Genomic DNA, 23,931 nt, shown 5'->3' with positions numbered 1-23,931 from the left:
GAATAACAGAGTTCACCTAAAAGGAAGCAACGTATTAATCTAATTATCGCGCGAAGGGTATTAATGGTCTGTTGCCTCCAAACGGGCGTCGCGAATCGATCAGCGCAGTTGTTTCGTGTAAGCGTAGACGAGAAAACAGTCAATTTATTCAACTTCGCATTCATATACACTGCTTAAAACGTATGGCAACTGGGTACGTAAAATCTATGAGCATTTTTAATGATTCATTTGAGACCGGAAACCACTGACTCTCTCACTCACTCACCCATTCACTCTCTCGCTCGCTCGCTGTCTTTCCCTTACAACGCCATATTGTCCAGAATCCAGTCCATAACGTACCCTACCAGCACACCGCGACTGGGACGGTCCGGATTGGAGCAGTAGGCCGGCCCGTCGGAGATGATGCCGTACTGCACGTACCGCGACTTGCCATCGTACACACCGAGCGCCTGGTACGGTCCGCCCGAGTCACCGCCACAGTGATTGCTGTGGCTAGTGCCACCGGCGCAGATCATATAGTCCTTGGCGCAAGCCGGATCGTCCATCAGCAGCGAGGTGTGCGCTTTCAGCAGCACGGTTGCCGGCTTCTCCTTCTCCGTCAGCCCCCAGCCTGTGATGGTAACCGAGGGCGGTAGGTACATGCGCAGGGACGCGTACACCGGCAGACAGATCGGCCGTACCAGCTCGCCCGCCACATCGGCCGGCTTGGCCAGCCGCAGCAGTCCGACGTCGTGCGTGTGGCTGCGCATTTTCTGCGCGATAGCAATCTCCTGCACTTGAAGCTGGGGGCAGTCCACGCCCCCCGCCGTCGTGCCGGGCGGGCATTCGGGCTTTTCCAGCAGATCGTGCTTCCCGAGCCGCACGCGAACAAGCCCCCCGTTGATGCAGTGCCGAGCGGTGAGTACGTACGAGGGATGAATCAGCGTGCCGCTGCAGATCGCCTTCTGCTTGTAAACCAGATTCGCCATCCACGGGAATTCCCCACGCTGTGCGTACGTACCGTCCTGGATTTTGACCAGCAGCCCGATCGTACCGCACGGCAGGCGCGCCAGTTTCGCTGCGTTCGGGTGGGAAACGAGCCGGTTCGGCTGTGCCGGCGGTACGCAGCACGTCCGCTGATCGACGGATCGCTTGCTGGGGCGGGGCGGCTGGCCGCCACACAGCACGGCGGGAACTAGCGAACCCGCCTCACCGCTGGCGCCCGTACAGCGGGGAAAGGTGGAGGCGGGTTGTTTCGCTTGCAAAGGCGCTGCCTCCTGTTCGCAGAGCTTTTTGTGCGTGGCACAGTACGGATCAGTACAGCAGAAGTAATGCTGGGAAGTGAAGGACAGTTAATACATGACACGCCAATGGAAGAATGGACAAGATTGCTTACTCTTCGGTCGTGCACATAGCACAGGTTCTGATCCGGATTTTGCATCAGCTTCCGCTCGGTAGTCGTCTGCAGTGTTGGGCACTGCTCACGCAGCAAGCAAGCACCCGGTTTCCCATTCAGCCGGCAGCCGATGTGGCGCTTGCGGCAGCAAATGTGGGTTTTCGTGTCCTGCTGTACAACCGGCTGACAGGTTTTGCGATGTATCTCCTTCATAAACGTGGCGTTTGTCAAATGTTCATTCTTTTCGATGCGCCTGTACACTGGCGAACAGTGGCGGATCGGAAGGCAGCGTTCATCCGGATCGCTACAACCAATTTGCAAAGCTTCCCCTGCAAAAGTTCCTATAGGGAAGTATAATTTTTATTAAGCTTGTAAAGCATTTCCGAGGCGGTACAAAAAAAACTCACCAAACACCAATGTCGCGACGATCACCGACAATACGTTTGCGGAAATCATTCTGCTTCCGTTAGCACTGAACCACACCGTAGCACTCTTCCAGTCCGACTGAACTGAACTTCAAGTCAGGGCTGAATGAATGGCGAACTCGCGCTAACGAGCAAACGAGAGTCGATTGGGGATTTTTCTTGTACGAAATGTGAGTTCACACGCACAATCGGGCGGCGAATCGGGGTGGGAGACACGAGTGAGTGAGAATGTTGCTACTTGTTAGCATATTATTATCTTGAAGAAGGAGGCCCGTCCGATCAGCGGCAAGGCTTGCGAAGGTGATTGTAACTGGAGAGGAGAGGAGGCGTACATTTCTTTACCCATCTGTGGGTCAGACCGGCCGGTGATGGGTGGGTTCGTTTCTTCCAGCATATTGGGGATTTCTACTCGCGACAAATCGAGGCAAAAAGAAAAGGATTGCCCTCACGAATGGCAACAAATGGCGCAATGGGAATGAATCAGATAATAATTAGCAAGAAACGAATGGTTCTCTACCCTAATGGTGATTCCTTGCACGAGCATCATCATATGTTTGAGGTGATTTTCTGAATGACCCAGGAAGACACATTTTCTTTCCCACGTTAATCGTTCTAAACAGATTCTGTTTGCACAGCATGAGCAATCACGGCTGTTTTAAGCATACTTTAGAGACCTTCGTGCCTGTGCAGTCCGACCAATGCTCCACATCGTTGATAAGAATGCACAACCGGCATGTCTGCAGTTTGTTACACCAATGGACGTTATTGCAACAGTATTATCGGGATGGTTGAAGGCAGATTCACAGTTCTTTGGGAATTTACCAGAATTTAGATTATAAACGTGTGTGTGTTCCAAACAACGAGAAATCGTTGGCAGATGGCAACTACAGCTCTATTTCTCCAAAAATATCGCAATCGTTATGACTCATCAACTGGATCTTTGGAGGAAAAGAAGATTCAAACCACAGCTATGCCGGGAAGTTCTTGAAGTTCTCATTATTTTGGCATTTAAATTGGAATTGTTGAATTAGTTATAATGATATCGAAAAGAAGATACAATCCATATATTTGAGCTTAATGTAAAATGTATTTTTTCCCAATTCTATGTCCTTTATGAATAAAAATTCAATCCTGTTTCTAATTCATAGAAAGAAACGGTAAAAATACCATTTTCAAATATATCCTCTAATTGTTGCTTGCTGGAAAATAAATTAAATTCAGCAAATTCTACTAATTCGTACCACATCAAATAATAATAATAATAATCTACATCTAATGCAGAATTCATCTCAAAGACTCTACTTATACTTAGGTTTATGTAATTTTTACATGGAAAATACTAAAAAATATGAATTCTTTTAAGGAACACAATGCAGGTAAGTTTTTTTATGAAGGACACGGTTGTAGTGATGGGAAAAATGAAGATTTCGTCGGAATTGATTCCGGCTAGCTCTGCAGTTTTCTGGAATCGATTCCGGATAGTAGGTCCGGAAACAGTTTGCGGAATCGATTCCAGAATCGGCTCCGGAATTGGTTCCGGAATCGGCTCCAGAATCGGAATTGGCTCTGGAATCGGAATCGGCTCCGGAATCGGATTTGGCTCTGGAATCGGTTCCGGAATTGTCTCCGGAATCAAAATCGGCTCCGACATCGTAATTGAATCCGAAATCAGAATTGGCTTCGAAGCGGAGTCGGTTTTGGCATCTTCATAGGCGATTGGGCATGTTCGGTTCATAGGCAGCAAAAAACCGAAATTTACTTGTAAATTATCTATTCACATGGAGATTCCCGGACTTATTTCACTTCCCACACTTCTTATTTCAATTCAAACCATTCCTTTTCTGGAGTCAAGCTTGATTCCGTTACCGAGGCAAATTGCGATTCCCAGGTTGATTTCGATTCCGGAAACGATTCCGATTCTGGAATCGATTCCGGAGCCGAACCCGGAATCGACTCCGGAATCAGCTCCGGAATCAACTCCGGAATGAGCTCCTGAATCGATTCCAGCATCGGAATCGACTCCGGAATTGATCCCGGACACGGAATCGGAATCGGGTGGCTCCGATTCAGAGCTCCCACCACTACACGGTTGCCTTTAACACGGATCGCTAAATTCTGGCCAACCCATCTAGATACAGTTGGTTTGTGCTAACGCACACGATTGGATATTAGTACCTTATGAATTGGCAATCATTTATTAATAGACTTAACTATGAAAGACAAACCGGTTCGATAGTGTCTAGAATGTATTCTGCGTCGATGATTTCTTGTGCTTTCGTTTTCTCGTTCCCTGCTGCAAAAAGCTTAAGGTCGAATCCGGCGAACCCGACGCATTGGATTGCATCTGTCGATAAAGCATGAGATGGCTTGTAGCAGCAGTAACAAAAGGAGCAACACGTACCCTTTTACGACTTACCTCTTTCTGTACTACCGGTCCTTTGACCTGCGGCGATTGAGTCAGAATCGGGTCCATCTGGTCGGCTACCAGGCCGCTCGCCTGGCCGTTGTCGGTCCCTGTGACACTAAGCGTATAACTTTCCGGTGGCGTTTTACGCGGGCGGGAGAGTATACCGGTTCCTTCCGTCAGAATCCGTTGTGACGTTTCCGATTTGCAGTAGTATTCGTAGAACTGCTCCAACCGAATGATGCACTGGCTGCAGATCGTTACCGGCAGCGTATCCGCGTGAGTGATAGTTATCGGCAAACAGACGCGTATTTTGGTTAGCAGCAGCTTCCGCTGGGCGTATTCGCTAAACAGCGACACCTGCAGCTCATCGTTCGTGAGGCAAATTCGGCAAATCGGTATCTTTGAGAGAGACATTTCCATCCACTTTGCGCACTGTTTCCCGTCCAGCCGGCAAGTGTCAGTTAAAAATGGATGCACCGTCAACTCGAAATCAAACTGCTCGACTTTGGATTTGAGCATCGAGTGGATTTTGATTTGTTTTGCATTATTTTGGAATCAATGAAAAAGTTTATCGTTGAAAATAATTATTGGAAATCGACGATATGATTTTAGTTTATCATATTTCCCCTTTAATGCCTTCAATTCGCTACAAACGTAATCCAAAACAAACAGCGCGTGAAAACTGCTAGACTCAATTTGCCACGCAGGGTCGAACTCCGCGACAGCTCGAAACGCCATCGAGCGCACTCTTAATGTACGGACGGCATCGACCGCACTGCTAATGACAGTTAATTGTCAATTTTACAAAAATACATACGAAAAAAGAGACTAATTACTTTTAATGGTTTAATTCGTCGAAGAAATGCTGTTTCTGGCATCGTTGGCGTACCAGTTGGACGGTGTCTTCGGGCTGAAAATCGATGCACAGTGGACGGTGTGAAAAGTGCGAAAATTCCTCGACGAAAAGTGCTACCCGCCCAGCGTTCGCGACGATGCGCTTGCAGTGCGCGATAATGGTGTAACGAAAAGGGGGAAAAAACGGCAACGCTCCCATCTCAGCAACAACACCACCAGCATCATCAGCAGCTCCGTGGTAGCAGCAGCGCTCCGCCCAACTACCAGCCCGACCGAACCTGGCAAGCTACTTTGGGCCTGTTTTGGTCTCGGACCTTGCACACCGTGCTCAAGTGAAGGCGTTTCGCCTGCGGGCCCGAGATTGGTCCCGTCCCTCCCGTGCATGCTAGTGTGTTTATTTATCACCCATCTCAGCCGAAGCGAACGGAGCGGCCAATAATCATAACAAACTCAAGAGCGCCTTCCGTGGCCCCCAACACACAGTGTGGCAGCAGCACCATGTCGTCGGGTTTGGTGGAAAAATCGTTCGTCAACAACGATGAGCTGTTCTATCTGAAGTGGAACAACTTTCAGAAGAACGTCAGCACCCAGTTCGAAAAGTTGCGCGAAGACGACGACCTGGTGGACATAACGTTCGCCTGCGAGGGCCGAATGCTTACCGCGCACAAGCTGGTACTGTTCGCGTGCAGCCCTTACTTTAAGGAGCTGCTAAAGGTAAGAAGCATCATCGTCGTTGGTTGATATGCAGTAGCTTCATGAGAGTTGTTTTGTACTGGTTGCAGAAAAATCCCTCCCCGCATCCGGTGTTTTTCATGAACGACGTCAAGTACGATGTGCTGAAAGCCATCCTGCAGTACATGTACCTCGGCGAGGTGCACATCACGAACGAAAATCTGAAGGAATTCATCAAAACCGCCGAAGGGCTGCAAATCCGTGGACTGAGCAAAGAAAACAATGTAAGCAATGTGTGGGTTGATGGTTCCTGCGAAGCGCGCTAAAGTGTCATTCTAGTAGCTCGTTGCCTGCTTTGATGGGGTTTACGCGTTGCCACAGCAATCTTACCTTCTTCTTTTTTCCACAGGGTGATCTGATTATCCCGACACACCAGGACGTACTGCGCCGGGAGGAAAAGAACGAACAAATGCTGGACGAGTTCTGCCGGAAGCGGTCCGACATTGGGGAGCTGCAGACATCGTCCGTGCTGAACATAAAGCGCGTCAAGACGGCCCCGGACGGCTCGATGACGGCCGGCGGCGGCGGCGGCGGTCCGGATGGAAATGGTAAGAGCGTATCCGCCGTCGCTAGGTGAAGACGATAAAGTGCTCATTCTTTCGCAGTATCGGACGTAGAACCGAAAGTGGAAATGGTCGAGTATCTGGACAGTGAGGCGGGCACGCACCAATCGCCAACGTACTGCAGCATGGAACCGTACGCAGATAAAACCAATGCCCGCACCGCCATGGGCCATCTGGGGGCAATCAATAATGGTTTGTATTTTGGATGCGTGGTCAAGTCTTCTTTCAACGGGCGCTTTGTAAAATGCGTCCTCCTCTCTTTTGTCATTTCAGTAGCCGGTTTCAGCCAAACTGGCGCCGCGACCGTTTCCGGCGCAGCGGGACCTAATCAACCCGGTGGCTCCACCGGCCACAGCCATAATGTGCACGAGTACAAATCGGAGGACGACAGCAGTTGGATGGAGAAGTCGCTCGACAACATTTCCGTCAACTCGGAGCAAAGCATGAAGTACAACAGCGGCAGCGGCGGTGGCGGTGGCAGTGGAGGCGGCAGCGGGAACGGCGGCGGCAATGGCGACAAGAGCAAGGGGCGCAGCAGTCGGAACAGCAACCGGTCCACGGACGACAAAGCCAACTGTCTGACGCCACGCTGCTGTCCGGTCTGTTCGCGGCTCTACTCGAACGTGTCCAATCTGCGGCAGCACATGCGGCTGATACACAACCCGACGGCCGTCTGCTGTCCGATCTGCCAGAAGCACTTCAACTCCGAGCTCTACCTGAAGCGCCACTACTCGTCGATACACTCGATCAATCCTAACAGCACCGGCGATGGTGAGCTGGTCGACACGAAACCTCCCGCGTCGCAACTGCAGCAGCAGCAGCAAGCACCTCCCCAGCAACAGCAAGGCCCTCAGCAAACGCAACAACAGCAACAGCAGCAGCAACAACAGCAGCAGCAGCAACAACAGCAGCAGCAGCAGCAACAGGCCCAACAGCAACAACCTCAACAGCAAGCTCCAGCACCGACGGCAAATACCTGGAATCCGTACCATCATCACGATGCCTCCCAGTTGGTGAATCCTTTTATCAAGTAATTGATGCCACGTTATCGCAAGGCCGATGGAACCTTCTAATGTGAGTGGCAACAGTGCGACACTACCACTACGCAGTCGGTCGTTCATACCCCAAGCGGTATGGAGTTGTTGCTCTGTTTCCTGGCCAAGGACCTGCTACTATGAGTGTACCTAATATCCGCATTGGTCACTTCTCTCACCTTCTGCTCACTGTCTTATAACTTATAACTGGAGTATAATACATAATTCCCCACAATTCACGAGATGTGGTGGAAGTTGAATTCATGCGGCATGTTGTAAAACTCTCACGAACGGAATCCACTGAATGTGCAATACGAGAATCTATTTTTACACCGGAACCACTTGTATACATGGAACCATTACATATACATCTGCTGCTGTTTTTTGCATATGAACGGTGCCGAACGTTACATACTACATTGGCCAAAATTGTATAAAAAAGGGGAAACGCAAGTAGAGAACTGATGTTGGACATCGTCCCGTACATCAGCAGCACACCAGCGATCGTCGTGTCATGTGTGCTTTGTGGTTTAGTCCATCGTTTGGTGCAATGGCGCTGTTTAGATGCACTGAAGGAAGACGAACCTCCTCCTTCCTTTGGGGAAAAGCATATTCAGAGAGAAATGTTTCAGAATATTGATTTCGTTCCGCCGTGTTGATTTTAACCTTTCGCTAGCTAGCTTTGTAAGGGTTTAATAAGTTTAGCTTTAGGGTGACTTGTTTTAACGGTACAAAAAGGTGCCACGAAAGTGTGCATTGGTTTTTAGTTTAGCTGTAGAGCGACCGGTTTGCTGAACATATTGCGCCGAAAAGAGGGAAGATCGTGTAAACACGCGAAAGCTAATGGAGAAACGAAGGTAGAAAAGGAGGTCCTCTGGGTACACCCAACTGTATGGTACTATGTACTTATGCGTACTCCTTTGTTGGCTTTGCTTCATAATTTGAACGACATTGGGACGTTGGCGAAAAGATATTGATAGCGTTCAAACAAAAACATTGCCCAGTGGTAACTTATACATACAAAAACATAGGAGGGTGAAGGGGGCCGGCCCCATGGTACAGTCGCTTAACAGCTTGTGCACGCGCTGCGATACAAATAAAATTCGTGCCGAGAGGACTACTAATCCCCATTAAGAGCTGGATCTAAAGGGTCTGGACCGGTTACGGTTGTTGCGCCAAGTAGGAGAATGAAAAGAAGAAAGTGCACACATGCAAACAATCTGTCCTTAATCCTTGTAAAGTCGTCTGGTACGTGTCCGAACGCGGAAAACAATTATATATACGTACAAATGTGTAAACGCAACTAGAACGAAAAGCAGCCTAGGTTTAATGCTTTACGTTAAGTTTCCAGTTCGCGCAGGCGTGTAAGTTTCGCAGTGAAATGAATGGGTGTTGCTCGCGACTTTCAAATAGCAGCAGGATTTGCCAATCCCCCCCGCCGTTAGAGACAGGAGCAAACTTCCTTTCAGGTGCATCAGCATCTCCCAATCATGTTTACGCCGATGCTTCCGTAATTTATGTTCACGCACACTCTCCCCCCTCCGTACTATTCGCCCATATTTTAGCCTGATTATTGTACATACACATAGAGTATTAATATAGAACAGTAAAAAAAAACTATCGGTAAAATGATGCAGTTGATTGGGGCGTATAAATAAAGCAAGGTGGAAATAATACTGTACACACTTCGCGCGACTTCATTCTGCTGTACAATGTTGATCGACAATCGCTTCCATCGGATGATTTCATAGCACGAATACAGTTCAACCGCGACAATCCTTATTTAGTTTATCTTTACTCTTTATTTAGTTTGTGTTACGTGGTAAATCTCTCCCTTGCGACCTGCTTCTGTGTCTCTGGAGGACGGTGGATAATTTTTGAGGCATCGTTACTCTAGTTACTCTCCAGCGTAAAGATGTGTTACATGGTTTGTTGTTATTATTGCTACACACCCTCCTCGCAAGGGACCGAGGGTTGGGGACGTCGTGTGAGCATACCGATCATCAACCAGATTCACGCAATTTGCTTAGTGAACAACACGTGCACTAATAATACATTTACAATTCGTCTCGTCGCTTACAATTTTCGTCGAAGAAGGTCCAGTTCCAGCTTACTCTGGGCGCATTGGAAAGTAATGGTTCGTGCCTGATTCAAGAACAAGATGGTACTACCGCTGCTGAGTCTCCCACGCCACATCCGTCTTTCTCGATGCGTGCATACATGACTATAATATAGCTAAATTGTTGACAAATAGGTTTGACATCCTTTCCCTGGGTGAAAATGTGTTGAATATGTGTGTGTGGATGTCTCTATGACGCGTTTAAGGTGTATTGGCAATGTGCAACCCTCTTAGTACGGGCGTTGTCGTTGATCATTCCGGTTGTTTCTGTCACTGGAGTGGGGAGGGGGGATAACACATTAGAACAACATTTTTCACAATACTCCCAACACTGGTAGTTGATACTTACTTTCCTCTCATCGCTCCGCCACCATAGCCGCCACCGTTGTCCCGTCCTCCACGATTCGATCCTCCGTAGCCCCGATCCTGCCCTCCAGCACCGCCACCCCGTCCGCCACCGAACGAGCCCCGATCCCGACCGCCACCAGCTCCTCCTCCTCCATTCCGGTTGCCACCATAACCGCCCCTGCTACCACCATCGGAACCATCGCCATCGCCCTTCGGTGCCTTGCAGCGGTTGCATTCGTTGCGCCAGGCAAAGTTTTTGTTGTTACATTCGCCACAGTTCCAGTCGCCCTCGCGATCCTGTCCCCCGCTGCCACCGCCGAATCCACCACCCCGGCCTCCGCCCATCGCACCACCGCCGCCGGGTGGAGGACGCGATCGGCTGTCATCTCGGTCGCCGCCACCACGGTTGTAGCCACCGCGATCGCCGCCACCTCCGCGATCACCGCCACCACCCATTCGATTTCCGCCGCCGAAACCACCGCCACCGCCACCGCCGCCCTTGTTGAAGCCGCCCCGATTGCCGCCCTTGTTCTGCCAGTTGCTGAAGCGCTGGGCCAGCGTCACCTTGACGATGGCGCCATTGAATTCCTTGTTATCGAACCATCCGATGGCGGACTGGGCGGCACTAGCGTCATCGTACGTGACGGTTGCCTCACCCTTCATGTTGCCCGTTTCCTTGTCCTTGTACATCCAAATTTTGGGCTTCTGGGTGCGCTTGTCACGCTATAATGGTACGAAAAACAAGAGTTAAAATCAATACATCAACACAACAGCAACGCTATACACGGGCGCGCGCGCTTCCACGCTTCCAAAAGCCTACCTTAATCACACCGATCGATCCAAAGCGTTCGGCAATTTCCTCTTCCGTAGTTTCCGGTGTCATTCCCTGAATGAAGATTGTATCCTCCTGCGTGATCATTTCACCCTCGGCTAATACCAATGCGACGCATATGGCGGTAGCACGCGTTGCACATTTCGTCATTAGACGAAGAGAGACAGATAGAGAGAAACGAATACGGAAAATGTTCCGATCGATCGGGAGGTGTGATGAGAAAAATAGAGAAGAAAAAACGCAAACCAAGTATTAGTGATCGTTTGGATAGGGGCCGTAACACAGTAATTGAGTACGTTTTGTTAAAGTTAAATTAAAATATAGTTATGCCTCTTTGTAAACTGTTGTTGCTTCAACGCTTTGCATTCTTGTATGACCCTTGTTTTTGATGATATTTAAAGCTCGTGGTGGTATACCATTAAAGCTGGATGGTGAGCTACACCTCTTGGTTCCGAATCGTATATATGTACCTTTCTATGTACTATTTCAATAAAGCAGATCCTATCGAAAACCTTGACCGTTGAGATAATTCATTTCATATACAGTTTACGTGGAATACATGTTGTTTAGTAGTGGTTGCACTATTTTATGACATTTATGTAGTACTTTTTTGACGTTGGTATAAGCTTCACACGGAGATGTTATATATACTGAGTTTCTTGCAACACGCTGGATGAAAGCCACACAACCACAGAAATAGTAATCACTATTCTGAATCAGACACAGTACTCAGCTTTAATAAACCCGGTGCAATAATGCTACAAACTTAACGAACTCTTCACAGCGAGTAATGACATCTTGAACGGAGCTTTAACAATGATTTCAACCAACATTATATTATTTCATCAAACATCTGCTACCGAGAATTGCATTACATTATGCATCAAGCGAACGATTATGGAAAATTTGTAAAACTCGATTGAGATTCTCTCCTATCTGCACTACACGTTTAGGTGCTGTTTGCTTACGAAAGGAATTTTTGTTCTTCTTTGCTACAAAACTATAACGACAATAACGACTTCATGCACAATTGATGAGAAAATTGATTGAATAGATAAAGAAAAATAAAGAATAGCAACAAAAGTTAAAGTACGTTCGATAAATGTTGAGAGTGCACACGATTCTACACGAAACAAAGGCAATGCTGAACGTCATCAAGAGTATTTCCTTGCTTTATAACTGGCAATGTATAGTTTAAGCGGTTGAAAAACAGAAAGAAAGAATTGTCATTCAAATTCGACTTGGACAGAACATCTCATGAAGATGGTAGCGGAGCTCCCATCAGATAAATATACAGCACAGTAGCAAATAATGTTTGCTCTCTACAAGTAGTCAATCCTTGTGAGCATTGAATAGTAGAAGGAAAACCACAAGACGCGTGATCTTTTGTAGACAATTAATAAAAGAACTTGAGGTGAGATAGTAACATTAAATAGCAATTGTTCTTGCTTCTGTTGGAAATCGTAATGCGCCTTTCTTTCTTAATGTTTTTTCTTCCCCTGCTATCGACTTTTTTTCTCTCCCTCTCTTTCGTATCTCTTTCGATAGGTATTACCGTCACTAGTAGCAGTTTGAAGACGTATTTACTATATAAAATAATAGAACAGTGAAAAAATAATATTTTCACCGAACAGTCGCTCGGTGTTTACCTTTGTTATAACCACCCTTGTTGCCGCCGCCACTGCTATAACACATGAAACCAAACACCATTTCGTTACATATTTGTTGTTGATCGCACGGACACGCACATACACAGTAGAGTAGAAGTAGTACCAGTAGTAGTAGTAGTAGTGGTAGTAGTAGAAGTAGTAATGGTTGAGGTAGAAGTAGAGGTAGAAATAGGTTGCACATAGTTTTAAATGGGTTTTAATCAGTTCGGGAACAATTGATTCTTCTGCTCGTTTCAAACCGATCGGCAAAATTCAGAGTGGTAAAGTATGGAGTGTATTGCAAACGTATTAAACTACATGTAAACTAATTGATCAGGATAGAACTCAGCTTCTCATTGCCCTCTTTTTGCCTTGCTATGCAAAGGAAAGCCAAACAAATGTTGACAACTGGGCAAGATAAAAAATTATCCTGAAATATCCAATAAAACCAACAAGGACCTAGTACATTACATTAAACAGCCATGTGTGCAACACATGCCAATAGAAGACAACAACAAAAAATACAAATTATTTTAACATTTATATCAATAGTTTGGAATTGTTCTAGTCAGGAGTACTGACAATCAAAATATTCTGGGTATAAAATATGATCAAGAACCGTCGACATATGAACCACTTCATTTCAAACAAAGCAATTACACAGCTTATCAGGATCGGTCAACCGGTTTGTTGTCATAATTTTCTCGCAATACATACATACATACATCTCATGGACGCTGGCAATGGACAACGGACGAAATGGGTTTTACTATTGTACGGTATTCTGTCGATATTGCGAATCAGATGTTGAGCATTAAATAGAAAGGAGCTTACATGGAGTTTGCGAGGGGATAAAGTATGGGACAGAGATCGTTTACAACCTACAGACTCTACTGTCGATGCTCACCTGTAGCCGCCGGTTTGGTTACCACCTCTTCTGTCGTAGCCGCCGCCGCCGCCACCACCACCGCCACCGCGGTTGCTACCACCGTACCCGCCACCGTCACCACGGCCTCCGCCACCATTGTAATCTGCATGAGCAAAGAGATAAAAATAGAACACATAATTATCATCCGAAATACGGCATGTTTTGTTGAAATAGTGTGATTTGTTTTCTTCTAGCGTTCTTGCTACGCCGTTTTTTATCTTTTTTTCTCTGTCACTCTCACGCCCGTTCCCTTCTGCTAACTACACACAGCTTTAAAATTCGACCAACGTCAAGGCTTCGGTGTCCTTGAACGGTTTCATTCCTGTTTCGGTGTCTACGCGCCACCATATCCCACCCACGTACGTACTCGAAACAGCCTGCCCCGACCAACAGGGAAACAAAGCGGAACTTACCACTTTGGCCACCGCCGTATCCACCGCCGACAGAACCGGAACTCTGCTGACCGTAGCTGCCGGCACCGCCACCGCCACCACCGCCGCCGAACTTGCTCATTGGAGGAGGCTGGCTGTAGCTTTGGTTAATCGCTGGCGGAGGAACGCTATACGGCGCCGCACTCCCAAAATCATTACTGCCGTAGCCACCGTACTCTGTCGCAGGAAAAACATGGTAAAGAATAAGTCTAAATGTTGTTTTCAAACTGTGCGACTAGAATGGGTACTGGTATGGTAAATGGTTCGGCCAAGCATGTGTTCACAAGCGTGCAAACACATTCGCCCGCACTCTACCATGCGAGGCAGGTAGGAGAAAGAAAAAAATGGCACACACATTTCGTGAATGTGAGGTGCTTTGCTTCGATTTTCAAGATGGACGACGCCATCTCTGCTCTCGCCGCATCGAATGATGAAAGCCAACTTTTCTGCACCGTAGATCGTAATTTGAGCGACTGTACCTAACGTGCCACACGGCAGCATACTTACGGTCAGCCATTGCGAAGAGGTTGTGTCGGTAATTCAGTAAAGTACACCTTCTTTTTGGCACCCAAAAACTCACGCACCGCGTTGTTGTTATCTGCCCGAGAACACCTTTTTATTTGAGCGCTTTAATTTTTCACGTCAGTCGGGGGCCGAGCCGTGGATGTCACCAACACATGTACGCAGCCTCGGACATGCTTGACAGATGAGCGCACAGTGTGCGAAGAGCTTATGTCGGGGCCCCGGGTTTCAAATAATATTTTTGAACTATTTGCAACACTACATTTGTCCCTGATTTGGGGCAGTGGAAATATGGACTGATTTTTTCTTTACACTTTCACATCACTATGTTGCTAGCACTTGCAAGATTTCATTCATAATATGCGCGGCGTAAGTTTACAGCACACTGTTCCCGCAGGACACTGCATGCACGCACGTGCTGCTACACCCTGTATGTTTACGTTGTCAAACAGCGGCATGAAAACAGCGTCGTGCTGTCAACAAATTAACAACTTTTGGCGAACCACAGCTCCGAACGGGCACAGCTCACAATTCTTCGAGGCAATCAGGCTAATCGATTGGTAAAGTAGTGGCCGTGGCCTGGGTGTGCCGAATGTTCGTCCGTTGAGTGTGCAGTTTTATTTCGTGTACTCACTCCCTCCCTTCCAATTACCATTCTTCCCGAGTAGGACCGAAGGTGTAGACTGCGTGTGTGTGTGTGCGCTTTTGTGTGTTGTTTTTGTATATTAAATGTGCTCATAGTCCACCCATCGGTAGCCCCAGTAGCTCCATCATTTGTCCGGTACGGTACTAATTTGGTCAACGTGAAATCATATTTAGTTAGGCATGGCGTCACCCTTCCGCTATACACACGCAATCACTGCCAGGTATGTACTGCGCTCTTTGCCAGCAGCGAAAAAAGGTGGGGTCCAGCTCCCATGTGTCTGAGACCCCCGGGGGATCAAATCATGCAGTGCAAAGGCTAATTGTTTTGCTCGATTTGCTCAATCAAACCGTACATCCAACGCCCATCCTTCCAAATGTGTCGCGTGAAAAGCCTATAACGAAGTCCCTACCAGTTCCAGTGTCTAATGCTTGTTTGTTTTTTCGCCCCAATCCTCACAGAATTCCACTATCGCTAAGAACACGGGGAGAAATAGATCTAGAAGAGGCAAAATTGCAGCATGAAAGCTATGTAAAGATGTTACGTGACCTAGGGTTGGACGTGATCGAACTGCCGCCGGACGAAAATTTACCCGAATGTCCGTTCGTCGAGGACTGCGCCGTCGTTTGCAATGGAATCGCTTTAATTTGCCGGCCCGGCGATCCCCATCGGTTGCAGGAAGTTAGTAAATCGATCTCCTTGAACCCTTTGCTAACAATCTAAACACGCTTCTTGGTTCGATTCGGTATGCTACACAATTGCAGGTCGAAGCGGTACGGGCTGTGCTGAAGAAGGAACTGGATCTTCCACTGGCTGAAATAGCCGATCCAAACGCTAGACTGGACGGGGGCGACGTGCTGTTCACTGGGCGCGAGTTTTTCGTCGGACTCAGCAAGTGGACCAACGAGGCCGGTGCTCGCGCTGTGGCGGCCGCCTTTCCCGAGTATCCCTGTGTTCCGATTAAGGTACTGGCTAGCGGGACGTAATGTGCGGTTGTGTACACATTCCATTTACCTCTGATCTCAGTGCTGTATGTGTTTTCCGATCCTTACACACCTTGTGATTTTTCGTCTAATTTCTAACTGACTCTATAATAGCCTGTACCTCTAAATTGTGTCAAATGATCGCGTTAAGGCATTAGTGTACATACATATATATATATGACCGCCCATCGTCGTTGTTGGCACTAGAGCTTACATCTTCATTTGTGTGTATCATCATTGTGTAGAATTGCTAAACAGAATTTCGCCTTCGCTCGAGTGATATTAGACCGATGTTCGTTTCGCTCGTGTGTCTGAACTTGTACAGTTTTTTTGTTTAATAGTTTATATTTACGACCATCGTACGAATGCTGCAATACGGACTGCAATGACGAATGAATCGCGACTCCATCTGTAAAAGATACCATTTACCTCGGAACCGCTTGTTGTTCATCACCTTTATTACTCACCTTTTTATTTACTATACTTCCCTTCTCTCACTTTCACTTCTCTTTCTCTTTTTCTCTCTTTGCCAACCACCATCTCCACCAAATTATTCTGATCCTTACATTTTACACACTGTCCTTGCTTCCCAACTGATTCGTTGTGTATATGCAATCTGCGGAATCGAATCGCACCTGTGTGCACCACTGTATATCAAATAGGTAGAAGACGTAGACGAAGTGGTGAATCCTATTACGTTGGATTTAGTCAGTGGAGTCATTCAGGTTGATACGTTACACTATGCTCTCGTGTATTTGCCACAAAAACAGAACACAAAAAAAAAACACACACAAAAGCAAAGCTAATTTTTCTTTTTCCGTTATTTAAACTTTATTCTCTGCATATGTTCGTTCCAAAGCATTGTGTACTTCCAACATACCCATGTGTACCCGCAGCGCTTACGATTTATATTATGCGTTATCAGTAGAACACAGATCGCACGATGGTTTTGCTTGCTTTGGACCGATAATGGCCAGTTTCATTTGCACCTAAGAAAGCTGCTACTTTCGTCAACTTACCGAAACGGACTCATACGAATGTCGGGCGTCCTCCTTTACACGGTGTTTATGCATGATTACAAATTTTAGCATTGTTGCTTTTTTAATTCTCTTCTAAATAGAATGAGGCTCTTCTAGTTTGATGTTTGGTTGAGTTGTAACTTTACAAGTGCATCAATTTGAAATGGTTGAAATGACTTGTTTTTTCAGTGCATTTCTTTTATAGCTATGTGTTTTTTTTTAATTTATCGAGCACTTTCTCAACTCTGCCAGCAGTAGTCTGCTTTTTTGCAAATTTTAAAATAGTTTGATAATTTGTGCCCTGACTAATTTGACGCACTGCAACACCAGCGCAGCTTGAGCATCTGCTTACAAGTGATTTTACATTGTTCGCTCTGCGGCAGTACATCAAAACCGGCGGTCACAAGTTAACCGTTTGTCTATTCTCGTTTTCGCCAGGTAACTGAACATCACCATCTCAAGTATTACGTGTCCATGGGAGGACCCGACGTACTCTGCGTCAGTCGGAGCAAGGAGTCGCAAGAGATCTTGAAACGGATCGAAAGGGAAGCAACGTTTACGTACCACACGCTGACGCTACAGGAGGAGACAGCAGCTAATGTGCTGTACATCAACGGCACACTCGTCACGCGATCCGTGGACGAAATTCCAGTCTCGACGCAGGTAGTAGGAATGGGGCCTCACCGACGCTACTCAGTTGACCGGTGGCACTGTCGTACAAGCTAACGCTTTTCGTTTTTCCTGCAATCTTCCCAGATTTTGTCGCAGAAAATTGACGCTCCACGCCAGATGCTGTACATGTCCGAGCTGGGCAAGTTTTCCAACGGTCTTACTGCGTGCTCTATTCTGGTCAAACGTTCCAAGCACATCAAGAGCCTTTGAACGAAAAACAAAACACAACACATCGACAAGCTCTAGAAACGCGAGAAACGTTACATTTTTCTCTTTTTTTTTCGTTAATTAACTTATTTTGTGTGCAGTGTGTGTTGCAAAACACAAAACATTTTTTTACGTATTTTATATATAGTTTTTGTGTATGTTGTTCCATGACCGAGTAATTATGATTATATGTTTGCTTTAGGAACGAAATATTCCTGAAGATGTGTTTTTAAATCTATTTATTCTTTTTCCATAACTGGTTGTGTATGTTTGGCAGCGAAACCTGCTGCTCACAAGTATTGTGAAAGTATTAAATTTATTCTGCACACATTTCAAAAGGTTGCCGTGTCGCGTGTCCACAGAAATGCGTTAGTATTTATCAGTTGCGTTTGCATCTCAGTTTCGTGTAGATGTGGTGTGTGGTCCAACACGGCGGCAACTAAACATATTATTTTTCGCGGACAATTGTCGATACTAGTCATCTAAATGAGCATTACTACTTTCCAACTCCAAAACCCAAACTCCAGTGTACACCACGAGCGAAATCTGCCCGTTGCTAATGGTACAATACTTGCTGCTTAAAAAATTCCTGACTTTTTCCCAATTTTAAACCACTATCGTTCCAATGATATTAATCTTAATGCTAGCGAATACTCTCTCTCTCTATCTCTCTTTTCTGGAGTGCGAAGAAAAAGGGGTCGCAAATAAAAATCTCATTCTAAACCTAACTCAATTCTAACTCGATATTTTCGGTCGCAACCGGCGTTTTCTGCTGAAACTGTGCGGTGTGTGAGGAGTACAAATGTGTATTTTGCAACTGTTTCTCGACAAATAAGTAAAACGACAAAAAAAAAAACAACAAAGGGAGATATTTACAACGTAGCAATTTAGTTCGTAAACGACATGATTCTTCTCTACTATCTCTAATACACGCGAACCTTGATAATTGAGCGAAAGGAATAAAAGATGTGAAATTTTAGCTTCTTTAAAAGTATCTGTTTTCCTGTCTTCTCTCTGTCTCTCTGAACGAGTAATATTGAAAGAAGTACATCGTAAAACATCTCTTCCCCTGAAACCTTCTGAGACAATTTAACATCGATGCTTGCGATACTTTAGAAAATTATTTGTTGTCTGAATTGAAACAAAAAAAAAGTATATAAAACGAAAGAAATGTAACATTAATTTCAATGTTTCTGAAAGGTTTGTCCTTTATAGTTACAGCAATAATAAAATCACGGACGTTTCCGTGGCGGTTTTCATTCCACTGCAATGATAATGATATTTTTACCACCAGTAAGTGTTCAATTTGTTCTTCGCTTGGTTTAAGCGACAATGTTTACGTGTTTTTATTGCAAACTCGTGTTGCAATAACTTTTACGGTCGAATAATTTCTTGAGCCGTATCTCTAAATTCCGCCACTTATATGTCAGAAGTGTTTGCTACTGTTAGAATGACAGAATATCGATAATAAAACCATGATGTTGCTTACTGTGCGCCATCCATGTCGCAGTGTTTAATTTTACGCGTCCATGCAAGCTTATTGGACATGCCTAACTTTGTCAATGAAAGGTTTAGGACGAATAGTTGTTCCATCGCTGAGCTCATGCACTGCAAGTGCCTCCGTGGCAGATTCGGCCCGCCGGAAAGTAATGGTACCAAACAACCCGTTATCGGGGTACCAAATGAAATCAATCTCGCCGTACGATTCATATGATTGATAAATTGTCTGTTCGTCGGTCGCTGTAAGAGAAGACGGTAAGGAACCGCAAAATGGAGGGAGGGAGTACATATCACATATTTGTTTCTGCCAAATAACCATCTTCACGCGAGACTAGGAGAAGGAGGGCCGGCCGGGGTAGAGCAGGGGAAAGATTTCGGTTCAAATACTTACGTTGCCTCATGGTGTAGTAGATTGTGTATCCCTCTCGGTGGATCGGTTTTTCCGAATTGAACGAGACGCGCAGGCGGCGTCCCATTATTTTGACGTTGTTCATCTCCAGCGCTTTGAAGGCATGGTCGCGGTTGGAGTAGTTGAAGTACACTTCGCCGAACCGTTTACGGCGCGCAAAGTCCACATTCTCCAGACGCCCGTAGCGGGCAAATATTTCCTCAATCTCTCTTTCCGACATCTTGCTGTTAACGTTGCCGACGAAAACCGTGTGCTTCTGATGCTTCGTGTTATAGCGTCCAATGTTGTACATGTCCCGTTCCAAGGAATATCCTCGCCTTGGTTCTGACGGCGGCCGGGCCTCTCTGGATGGGGTCCTTGAACGGCGCCGCGTCTGGCGGTAGAACTGGGGAGAAGGCGAACGGGATGTTCGCGACCAGCGCACGGGCGATCGCGTCCGGGACCGGGTCAGCTGGCGCGAACGGCGCGACCGCGAGCGTGATCGGGAGCGTGATCGCGAGCGACCATAATTGCGCGGTGACGGAGAGCGCGAACGTGACTGTGCACGGTAGGGCGAACGGTGGTATGAACGTTGAGGTGAACGACGGGGTGAACGACGGGGTGAACGACGGGGTGAACGGCGTGGTGAGCGCGAGCGTGATCGAACATTTTGCCGCCTTGCCGGTGGTGATGGTGAAGCATCGAATGAGCTTCCCGCGTAGTTGACATCTTCCGGCATTCTGAAGCGCCACTTGGCCTCCAGCTGTATCTGTATCTCCCGCTGCTCGCGATTCAGCCCGGCAAGTAGATCGCGCAACGCATCGACCCGCGATCCCTTGCGGTAGTCAAAGCGTTGGCGCAGCGAATCCAGCTCTTGTGTGATGGCGATTTTTTCCACCCGTATCTGCATATAGCGCTCGTGCGCCAAGCGATCCGACGGAGAAACGGAGCGCATCTGGTCCGGAAACATCATTTTTCCGGCTGGGTAGGTTGTGGGAATGCTGCTAACTGTTGCCGTCGTCGTCGTGTGCGTGCTGATCCGTTGGCTGGTGGACGCACTGTCCGATCGAGCCGGCGAAATGCGTTTACTTCTACTGCTGCTCTGCTCGGCTCGGCTGTGGCTGCTGCTGCTGCTCGTTGAGTCCTTTCCCTTTCCTTCCGGGGATTTTTGGCGCTTCGAGCTGGTAGAGGGTAGCAATGCCGTTACGTTCGCTTCATCCTGCTCCAGCTTTTGCAGCCGACGCTGGATCTCCTGCTCCTTTTGCTTAATGTAGCGTTCCATCTCTTCCAGATCGCTGAGCTTATCCTGACATTCCGATTTGATGCTGCGCTTTTCTGCTATCATCTTCCGAAGATCATCCGATTTTGCGTCCGGTGCCAGCGGGGGAGGAGCACCGCTCGTTGACGCCTTGGGTGATTCACTGGGTGCATTTTTTATTTCCACCTTTACCGGTTCCTGCTTTGGAGGCTGTTGCTGCTTCGGGGGGTTGTCTTCTACTTCCTTGTCGGCAAATATATCCGAAAGCAATACGCGGGGTCGCCGCTTTACATCATCCACGTCGTCCAACTGAGCGCCTGGGCCGCCTTTTTTAAATCCATTCTGTTTCAGCACATCTTTCAGGCCTGTATTTTTCGGGTGAGTTTACAGTTAAGCACGGTTGGCATTAGTGACCGGGAAGGATCTATGCACAAACTAAGACAAGACTGCGGCATCCTTGTGCGGACAGCAACTGGGTATAGTTCTGGTGGTTGGTTGTTGTTTTTTTTGTGTCAACTTACAGCAAACTTCAACTGGGTGACGGTCGATAGCCCTTACCCCACACGCTATACGGGCTCCTTTAAGGTCTCGAAAGATGATGACGAATTCGTTTAAACCTACTTTTTCGGCAAAATACAACCCGCCGCATCCAAGAAAGCCGCGCGTGACTCGTGCCACGCTAATATTTTCCTCTAACGGATACATTAGAAATAGTTTTGTTAATAATATATGCTTTACCGTCCGCTAACGCTAATGATCAATGTAATGTGTCAGCTACGGTTTTGTTTTCGATAATGACCAAATGAACACCAAATGAAATATCCACACGACATTCCACTCCGTTCACAATACGTTCAACTGGATTAGACTTACCTGTGAGAACTTTCACCATTATGCCTTCGACGCAGTCGAGCTTTGGGCTTTCCGCAGCGATGTGCTTGAAGATCAGTTCTCCACCTAACTTACCCTTCAGCCGGATGGCTCGATACGCCTCCAGATAGTTGGCAAAGCTGACGTACACCGTCCATGTGTTCGGATCATATCTGCTAGTTTCATGGCGCATGGCCAACACTTCGCCGGCACGATTAAAGTATTGCTTCAGCGCTGCTAGCTTCATATTCTTGGGACAGTTGTAAAGAACCACTGCAAACAAACACCACAAAACACTGCATTTAGCACTGCCAAACTACTACTTTACTCCCTGACATCTTTCGCTTACCTTCAAAACTGTATTTGTTTGGGTTGGGATTGCGATAGTGGGGATTGTGTGCTGTCTTGAAAATGATATTGTCCATTTTTTCCTGCTCCTCCTTCGCTTCAATGTCATGCAGATAATCGAACTTTGACGTTCCATGTACCTTTCCCTTGGCGGCTTTCTTCAGGGAAGCGCAACTGGAAACGAATCGCTGAAAATCCTTCTGGCTTACCGGCATAACGAAAACCGTATAGCCGGCGATGCAGTTGATTTGGCACGCCTCGGCCATGCTGATCGGGTGCGTAAAGTGCACGATCGTCGGACCATTGTTGCGCACCATTTTCTCTACGTACAGCACGTTCCCGACGTCGGCGAATGCCTGCACGATCTCATCGAAAAATACATCTAGCGAGTGAATGAAGCACACGGTAACATTAAAACCACATCCCACCGAGCGTATCGTATCGAGCTGACGACATCAACTTACAGGTTGGCACATAATTGATCAGCACGCTCTGATTTTTAACCGGATACAGTGCTTCCCCGGGAATCATGGTGAACAAGGTGCAGGTAATGTTGGACAGCACTACCTGGCGGCAAAAGCAATTGATCGCACGCTGCTGCGACTCTTCGTTCTCGTACGTGATCATGTAAACCTTCGTAAACACCGCGTTTAGACATATGCCGCGCTCGATGCTTACGATTGGGCCGAATTTTTGAAAGAATATAACGACATCTTCGTCGTAAACGTCTCGTGGAATATTTTCCACTTTCACTGAAATACAACAATTGGATTACGGTGCGCCGGGTTACATAGAAATACTGCTACCTACCCGACGTTTTGTTGGCGGCTTTAAATCGGAGCTTTCCAAAGCGGACATCACGCCGGTAAACGAGCAAAGGACTGTATTCTTCCTCAAAACACTGCTGATTATCCTGCTGCTGATCCATGGACGGATCATAATCATCATCATTCTGGTTGAACTGTCCCATAGAGTCATCGTCCACGTTGTCGTAGTGCTGCTGGTCCTGATAGTGATCCTGATCCTGATCTTGATTCATTCGGTTGTTCTGATTGTTGCCTCTGCTCGGTTGCTGATTATCAAAGTACTGCTGCTTTGCGCGCAGCAGCTCGTTGTACACGCGCGGCGTTTTGTAGCTGTCCAAATCTTCCAGCCGCACGCGCACATCCTCGTCCAGCACCTTCACCGAGACCTGCTGGCCCTTGAGCATAGAATTGTCTAGCTTCCGTTGCGCAGCATGGGCCGCAGATCGCTCGGAAAACCCGACGAACGCGTAATAATTGGTAGGGATCTGTACGGCTTCCACATTTCCGTACCTGCAGCAGGCTTCGAACAGATCCTCTTCGCTCGTCTCTGTGCGGCGTAGCGTAGAAGGTAAAGAGGAGAGGGAACACACTGTGTTATAGGGTCGAAAAGGAAAGCAGCAGTACGCCGGAAGCGGAACTTACCAGAGGACGTGTTTTGTATCACTATTGTAAAGCCGGCAAGAAACTTTCGGTCGTCATTGGACAGCAGCACGCTCAAGCGATGCGACTGAAACAGCGTTTGGTCCAGGTTACATGCTTCCAGCGCTTGGTCTTCATTCTCGAACAAAACAAAGGCGATCTTGGTGCGGCAATCATTTCGATTTTCACGCATGAACGTCGAGCCGACGATATTTCCCGACGACCGCAGGAAGCTGTGCAGTTCCGCCAGCGACGTTTGCTTGGGAATATTAGAAATATACACCACTTCGTTTGGATCCATCACGAAAAGATAGAATTCTGCAGCCAGCAGCTTGCTGCTAATTTCCTCACAAATGACAGCCAGCGGCGTTCGAGCTG

At 47.1% G+C, this 23,931-nt stretch overlaps 6 protein-coding genes across 13 annotated transcripts; 2 read left to right on the top strand and 4 right to left on the bottom strand.

Annotated features, from left to right (window-relative positions):
- Nucleotides 1-111: 111 nt before the first annotated feature.
- LOC120903916 (serine protease grass) lies at nt 112-2,821 on the bottom strand. Its single transcript, XM_040313591.1, has 3 exons — nt 1,783-2,821; nt 1,376-1,716; nt 112-1,313 (listed from the first exon to the last, which is right to left on the bottom strand). Exons 1-3 carry the CDS (start codon nt 1,829-1,831, stop codon nt 300-302), a joined length of 1,404 nt encoding a protein of 467 aa, XP_040169525.1. The 5' UTR covers nt 1,832-2,821; the 3' UTR covers nt 112-299.
- A 1,151-nt stretch (nt 2,822-3,972) lies between these two features.
- LOC120904000 lies at nt 3,973-4,680 on the bottom strand. The gene is made up of 2 exons (XM_040313697.1): nt 4,217-4,680; nt 3,973-4,144 (listed from the first exon to the last, which is right to left on the bottom strand). Exons 1-2 carry the CDS (start codon nt 4,625-4,627, stop codon nt 4,040-4,042), a joined length of 516 nt encoding a protein of 171 aa, XP_040169631.1. The 5' UTR covers nt 4,628-4,680; the 3' UTR covers nt 3,973-4,039.
- A 312-nt stretch (nt 4,681-4,992) lies between these two features.
- LOC120903897 (transcription factor GAGA-like) lies at nt 4,993-9,076 on the top strand. Of its 3 annotated transcripts, none has more exons than XM_040313573.1 (5): nt 4,993-5,776; nt 5,845-6,018; nt 6,144-6,342; nt 6,400-6,549; nt 6,634-9,076. In XM_040313573.1, the coding sequence occupies exons 1-5, from the start codon at nt 5,561-5,563 to the stop codon at nt 7,389-7,391; spliced, it is 1,497 nt and encodes a 498-aa protein (XP_040169507.1). In that variant the 5' UTR covers nt 4,993-5,560; the 3' UTR covers nt 7,392-9,076. The 3 variants fall into 3 exon arrangements, with proteins under 3 accessions (XP_040169507.1, XP_040169515.1, XP_040169500.1); XM_040313581.1 differs by having other exon boundaries at nt 4,994-5,776; nt 6,412-6,549; nt 6,631-9,076; XM_040313566.1 differs by having other exon boundaries at nt 4,994-5,776; nt 6,631-9,076.
- Nucleotides 9,077-9,169: 93 nt separating this feature from the next.
- On the bottom strand, nt 9,170-14,363 carry LOC120903935 (RNA-binding protein cabeza). Of its 5 annotated transcripts, none has more exons than XM_040313616.1 (7): nt 14,206-14,363; nt 13,681-13,875; nt 13,247-13,370; nt 12,340-12,374; nt 10,679-10,788; nt 9,860-10,581; nt 9,170-9,783 (listed from the first exon to the last, which is right to left on the bottom strand). In XM_040313616.1, exons 1-7 carry the CDS (start codon nt 14,213-14,215, stop codon nt 9,741-9,743), a joined length of 1,239 nt encoding a protein of 412 aa, XP_040169550.1. In that variant the 5' UTR covers nt 14,216-14,363; the 3' UTR covers nt 9,170-9,740. The 5 variants fall into 5 exon arrangements, with proteins under 5 accessions (XP_040169550.1, XP_040169558.1, XP_040169566.1 ...); XM_040313624.1 differs by having other exon boundaries at nt 12,340-12,371; XM_040313632.1 differs by lacking the exon at nt 13,681-13,875 and having other exon boundaries at nt 14,206-14,362.
- Nucleotides 14,364-14,681: 318 nt separating this feature from the next.
- LOC120903968 (N(G),N(G)-dimethylarginine dimethylaminohydrolase 1) lies at nt 14,682-18,634 on the top strand. Of its 2 annotated transcripts, XM_040313657.1 has the most exons (6): nt 14,682-15,086; nt 15,325-15,544; nt 15,628-15,828; nt 16,509-16,571; nt 17,304-17,528; nt 17,622-18,634. In XM_040313657.1, exons 1-6 carry the CDS (start codon nt 15,046-15,048, stop codon nt 17,745-17,747), a joined length of 876 nt encoding a protein of 291 aa, XP_040169591.1. In that variant the 5' UTR covers nt 14,682-15,045; the 3' UTR covers nt 17,748-18,634. The 2 variants fall into 2 exon arrangements, with proteins under 2 accessions (XP_040169591.1, XP_040169600.1); XM_040313666.1 differs by lacking the exon at nt 16,509-16,571 and having other exon boundaries at nt 14,684-15,086.
- Nucleotides 18,635-18,710: 76 nt separating this feature from the next.
- LOC120903864 lies at nt 18,711-23,921 on the bottom strand. The gene is made up of 8 exons (XM_040313525.1): nt 23,557-23,921; nt 22,919-23,461; nt 22,573-22,860; nt 22,110-22,490; nt 21,764-22,033; nt 21,412-21,582; nt 19,636-21,255; nt 18,711-19,484 (listed from the first exon to the last, which is right to left on the bottom strand). Exons 1-8 carry the CDS (start codon nt 23,852-23,854, stop codon nt 19,282-19,284), a joined length of 3,774 nt encoding a protein of 1,257 aa, XP_040169459.1. The 5' UTR covers nt 23,855-23,921; the 3' UTR covers nt 18,711-19,281.
- Nucleotides 23,922-23,931: the final 10 nt, after the last annotated feature.

The sequence above is a fragment of the Anopheles arabiensis genome, chromosome 2 (assembly GCF_016920715.1).
Source record: "Anopheles arabiensis isolate DONGOLA chromosome 2, AaraD3, whole genome shotgun sequence".
NCBI lineage: Eukaryota > Metazoa > Arthropoda > Insecta > Diptera > Culicidae > Anopheles > Anopheles arabiensis.
This window is presented reverse-complemented; position numbering and strand designations above follow the sequence as displayed.